We start from the raw sequence: 6307 nt of genomic DNA, 5'->3' as shown, positions 1-6307 counted from the left end.
GCCAAATATCATCTCCCTGGGCAGTTTGGTTATCGAGAAGAAGACGTTTAAAGATTTTAACATATTTGACCCCTGTGACCTTGAATATGGATAAAGGTCAATCATTTGAACAAACATTGTAGCCCTTCATCTCAGCATGCTACTGGCCAAATATCATTACCCTGGGTATTTTGGTTATTCAGAAGAAGTTGTTTTAAAGTTTTTTTAAGACAATTGACCCCTGTAACCTTGAATATAATTTAAGGTCATTCATTTGAACAAACTTGGTAGCCCTTTACCTAAGCATGCTACTGGCCAAATATCACCTCCCTGGGCAGTTTGATTATCGAGAAGAAGATGTTTTAAAAAAAAATAAGACAATTGACCCCTGTGACCTTGAAAATGGATGAAGGTCAATAATTTTATCAAACTTTGTAGCCCAGTTTGCTTCTGGCCAAATATCATCACCCTAACCTTTCGGTTATTAAGAAGAAGTCGTTTCAAGTAAAATATTGACGCCGGACGACGGACGCCGCGCCACGGCATAATATAAGCTCACTTGAATAGGCACTAGCTAAAAATCGACTTGCTCGAGTCAGAGATTTTACAACAAATCATATCAAGTCATCAATCACCTGTGTAGCATACTTAAGCAATTTTCAAGGTTAGAAACCTGAATATTAGTGATGTTAATACAAATTTAACAAACACCTCATATGTGTATCCAGAGACGGGCTTAAAAAGTATTATTACACAACTCAAAAGAACTAAATAGACGTCACATTATTTTCGAAAATGTCCATTATGATGTTATACACTTGAAATAAATGGCTGAATGTAAACAATATTTGAAATATCCCTGTGACCCAGCAAAACCACCCATATAACAATTTTGACCAATCAGATCACGAGAAAAAAGTCTGTGCTGAGAATAATCACAAACCAATGTTGACTTCCTTCACTTCCACGTCATTTCGACCATGACAGCAAGATTTGTGTCACGGGTGGAGCGCCGATCATTGCGGCCTTAACTGGGGACTTAAGATCTCACATATCTGGTAAGTTAGACACACATCTTATATATCGAAGGCAATAAGAGACACGCCATGAGAAGCAGACAAATTAATTGGTAAGTGTTAATTTGTATTGTCGGTCGAGTGGATGTGGGTCAGTGGAGCAACTGTCTGGGAATTCGCTGCAGATGATGTGGTTCCTGTGGTAATTAAAGCTAGACATTCATTTACCTTTATTTCAAAATATCACTTAAAAGAATACCACAAGAAAGTTTGTAAAACAGTAAAAATGATAGATATATATCATAAGAGATAGGCCTAAATTGTCGGGATAATGTTTTTCATCTAAGCTTATAATGTAAAGAGTGCTGTACAGTAGGTTCTATTTGTTCCAAATTCTTATTTTGTCATATTAATTATCATTTTCTGAATTGTATAATCAGATATAGTATTAACAATAGTTATGTTGTGGTTTTCCTATATTGATCTGTATGTCGTCTACAGTCACAGGTGGTGTACAAACAAACCAAAAATGTGTTATGTGGATGTCGCTCTGATAGGGACAAATATAATATATTTGGAATTGTTCTGGACTAGCTAGGCTTATGATCAATAACCAGGGAGCTCAGTTGGTAGCTTAAAGATAAAAGTTCAGAGCTTGGTTCTGGCAGGGTTGCCAATTTTAACTCTCACAGCGTGGGATAAAATCTCACGCTGAGACGTCCTTACTCACACTGAAACATCTCTCACGACACCTGAGCCATAAATCTCACGCATTCGAAAATATTCTCCTTCAATCCCATGTGAAGCCATAAAACAGCATTTTTAAGCTTGGACTGTACAGTTGTGCTTTGGAAGTGAGCTGACGTGAGTCTTCGCTTTACATCTGGTGGAAACGAATGTAAATATATCGTAAGGTGAGTTGTCTTAAAATTGAACATACCTATATCGCTCTGAAAAGAAAGTTCTACTAATAATGTCATCACGTTTTAGGAAAGATTGTTGTCGGGTCGTGCCTTCACAAATATTAAGAGAAAGCGATTCTTGAAACAGGAACAGACGAATGGCTGATGAAAAGTGTGAAGTTATTTTCCTAGTATTAATTAAGTATAGCAGCGTATATGTTCATGATGATGTAACACACAAAAGTCATGTAGAACTAAACACTTTTCAATCTGATGTGATGAAAAAATAACAAGTTTCGGGAAGTGCTTTGGCATGTTAGATAGACATAGTACGTAGGTATACATAATCATGTAACAAATTAATTGAATCGGATTGCAAACATGGTAACAAGTAATAAATGATCAGGGTCTATTTGTTGCTTTGGTAGTAGCCAAAATAATTTCCATTTTCAAATTATCATATTTTTCTATCTTTCATGTTAATGAAATTAATTGAATCGGATTGCAAACATGGTAACAAGTAATAAATGATCAGGGTCTATTTGTTGCTTTGGTAGTAGCCAAAATAATTTCCATTGTCAAATTATCATATTTTTCTATCTTTCATGTTAATGAACTTTTAATATAACTTCTATGATAAAGTTCTTGCTTTTAAGATGAACTGTTATTTCTTAACATGTCATGGAACATCCCATGCCATAAAGCAAAATTGACAGCAAATCAAAAAAGTGACTGGTACCTGTTCTATCCAAGAGAGAAATCGTCACAAGAAAGGCCTTTGATTATAATGTGTTGCATTTCTGATGTCAGGTTGTTTGTGTGATAAATAAAAATCTAATATATATCTGCAAAAAAAGTTGTTTTTTATTTCCTACAAAGATCTTGAAGTGAAAAGATCAACAATGCAGATGTTATAGTAGTCAGAGAAAGCTAGGATTTATTTGATACATAGTTATGTTATCTCAACACCCGAAACAACGTCACACCGCAACGCCGTCAAAAGTCTCACACTAAAGAAAACCCAGTGGAGGGAGATCTCCCACAATGGATTCCTTAGAGGTTGGCAACCCTGGTTCTGGGTTCAAACAGCTGTCCCTGGTTCTGGGTTCAAACAGGTCTCCCTGGTTCTGGGTTCAAACCGGTGTCCTTGTTTGGCTTAATTGTTGGATAGGATGATGATATTTGGCTATTAACATGCTAGGATGAAACACTGCCAAGTTTGTTCAAATGAATAACCTTTGCCTATATTCAAGGTCACAGGTGGTCAAATATGTTGAAACTTTAAACAACTTCTTCTTAATAACCAAGAGGCCTAGGGTGTTGATATTTGGCCAGTAGTATGCTAGGATGAAGGTCTACCAAGCTTGTTCAAATGAATGACCTTCGCCTATATTCAAGGTCACAGGGGTCAAATATGTTGAAATCTTTAAATAACTTCTTCTGAATAACCAGAAGGCCCATGATGATGATATTTGGCCAATATCATGCTGGGATGAAGGGCTACCAAGTTTGTTCAAATTAATGACCTTGACATTTATTCAAAGTCACAGGGGCAAATTTGTTTAAAATCTTTAAATTACTTCTGAATAACCATGATGCCCAGAATGTTGATATTTTGCCTGTAGCTTTATTTTAAATTACTTTTAAGGTTACAAGGGTGAGATTTATACCAGGTTAGCGATGCAGGCCCATTGAGCCTCTTGTTACAACTTTGTAATTTCCTATTCGTTGGTCATTTTATGATTTGTTAATTGTCACCCATTCCTCGAGTCATGTGCTTGTTTATTAAATCCTGAAATTCGACTCAATGTTAGCATTAACTAACCCAAATTCACATTGCTATCTATTCTCTTAGTAGAGCTGATTTTGGTACAATATTCATAGAGAAGATTAAAAAAAACGTGTAAAGTTGAAGGAATAGACAATAATTATAACTGCAAGATAAGTGAATTTTTAAAAAATAATTCATAACTCTAAATTTATTTCAGGATAACAACAGGAGCATAATCAGAAGTGGCAGGATGGGCCAGACACTCCGCAGACTACAGGAAATAGACCGTCTGGGGTACTGCGGACCCACCGACTTGTCAGATACTGATGACCCCACCAATGTCACCCATCAACACAAAAACGCTAATCATACAATAACAAGATTCCCAAACATTGAGAACCTTCCTCCAGAGCTCAGCTTAAACATTCTCTCCCACCTCAATGCCACCGATCTTTGTCTAGCAGCTTGTGTCTGGGAAAACCTGGCAAATGATGAAATTCTCTGGCTTGGGTAATTTACGTTTAATAAAATGTTTTGTATTTCATTATCATGGTTTAGAAATTTGCATATCTATATTTTACTTAGAGATTCTTTTTCAAATAGTTTGAGATATATTTTTTTTTTTTTTTTTTTAACTCACCTGGCCCAAAGGGCCAAGTGAGCTTATGCCATGGTGCAGCGGCAGTCGTCCGTCGTCAATATTTTACTTTTAACTACTTCTTCTCAATAACCAAAGGCCTAGGGTGATGAACCAGTAAAATGCTGGGATGGAGGGCTACCAAGTCTGTTCATATAAATGACCTTCGTCCATTTTCAAGGTCACAGGGGTCAAATATGTTAAAATCTTTAAACAACTTCTTCTGAATAACCAAGAGGCCTAGGGTGATGATAATTGGCCTGTAACATGCTGAAATGAATGACCTTGACTTATATTCAAGGTCACAGGGGGCAAATATGTTAAAATCTTTAAACAACTTCTTCTGAATAACCAAGAGGCCTAGGGTGATGATAATTGGCCTGTAACATGCTGAAATGAATGACCTTGACTTATATTCAAGGTCACAGGAGTCAAAACCTTTAAACAACTTCTTCTGAATAACCAATAGGCCTAGGGTAGTGATATTTGGCCAATAACATGCTGGGATGAAGGGCTACCGAGTTTGTTCAAATAAATGACCTTGACTTACATTCAAGGTCACAGGGGTCAAATATGTTAAAAACCTTTAAACAACTTTTTATGAATAAGTTAACCCAAAGCCCTAGGGTGCTTAAATTTGGCCTGTAACATACTTGGATGTGACCAAAAGGTCCAGGGTAATGATATTTTGCTAGATGTTTACTTCTTTTAATAGGTTCTTATGAGTCAAACACTGAGATTCTGCCTGTAGTTGTATTTTAGTCCACTTTTAAGATTACAAGTGTGAGATTAATACCAGGTGAGCGATTCAAGCCCATTGGGCCTCTTGTTTTCTCTGCATGGATGACATAACACTTTTGGGTATATTTTATCCATTTTCAGCAGAAAATTATTCAAACTTGGTCAGAATCATCTTTGGTGGATGAAAGTATTGCATTGTAAATTCTTATCCTTTGATGACATGACAAGTATTGTATTTCACTTAGTTTACATGCTGATTTCCACATCACATCTAAACAATAAAATAAAGCTACCAGTACGTACCTACTATGATATAACTCAGGTGACCGATAAGGCCCTTGGCCCTCTTGTTAGAAGGTCAAGGTCACTTACAATTTTTAGAGAAAAAAACTTTGTCATCTCTCTTGCAGCTTCATTTCGCTTACATATGTCACAATGTGTGAACATGGAGGATTTGTATCACTCGTGGTGCCTAGTTATTGCATGGTATAAGGTGCAAGTTTTGAACTGTACTTGCATACATGTATGATATCACCTGTGCAGGTTTGGGAAAAGAAAAGGCCTTACATGTGTACATTAAATTTATAGAGGTGACAATTTTTGGGCCCTGCAAAATTATGTTCGCGATTTTTTTCTTCGTCTTCTTTGTAGGGGACACTGAAAAATCCAAAAGCGATGTGTTGCCCTCATTACAAGATTCTGAATATTTTCTTTCCTCTGCTACCAACTGTTCCTTTCCATTTCGCTGGTGCCTCCCACCCATTTTCATTCTGATTCAATACAAGGAGAAGTCAGACATATAAGGAAAGTGGTGGCGCTAGTTGCGAATATGCAATTCTACGTTAAGCAATAGCCTATATGGCTGTCCGAGTAATGAGCACACCGAGTTATAAAATTTACATACTGGAAACAATAAGACGCAGTACAGTTCTATTAATCACCGAACCTGTAGGACATTTGACAATCTAAACATGGTGATAAGTCTTAATGAGGTGTGACTGGAAAAATGTATGTATTCCAATCGCTTTTCGTCCGTCGTCGTGCGTCGTGCGTCGTGCGTAAACTTTTACATTTTCAACTTCTTCTCAAGAACCAGTGGATGGATTTTTTTCAAACTTGGTCAGAATCATCCTTGGTAGATGAGGCTTCAAAATTGTAAAATTGGGATTCCTACCCCAACCCCTGGGGCCAGGGCGGGGCCCCAAAGGGAAAATTATCCAATATTTCAAAAATCTTCTTCTCCAGACTCAGAGGTACTACA

At 36.9% G+C, this 6307-nt stretch overlaps 1 protein-coding gene across 2 annotated transcripts in view; it reads left to right on the top strand.

The window, feature by feature from the left end:
- The first annotated feature begins 915 nt into the window (after positions 1-915).
- LOC110440462 (F-box only protein 8-like) overlaps positions 916-6307 on the top strand; it is a 23478-nt gene continuing 18086 nt past the window's right edge. For both annotated transcript variants that reach the window (XM_021483576.1, XM_021483568.1), the window contains exons 1-2: positions 916-1037; positions 3886-4178. In XM_021483576.1, the coding sequence (XP_021339251.1) occupies positions 3919-4178 (260 nt within the window). In that variant the 5' untranslated portion in view covers positions 916-1037; positions 3886-3918. The remainder of the gene's footprint in view (positions 1038-3885; positions 4179-6307) is intronic.

This window comes from Mizuhopecten yessoensis, unplaced genomic scaffold (genome assembly GCF_002113885.1).
Source record: "Mizuhopecten yessoensis strain PY_sf001 unplaced genomic scaffold, ASM211388v2 scaffold1765, whole genome shotgun sequence".
Classification (NCBI taxonomy): domain Eukaryota; kingdom Metazoa; phylum Mollusca; class Bivalvia; order Pectinida; family Pectinidae; genus Mizuhopecten; species Mizuhopecten yessoensis.
The sequence above is the reverse complement of the archived record's forward strand: the minus strand, read 5'-3'. Positions and strand labels throughout refer to the sequence as shown.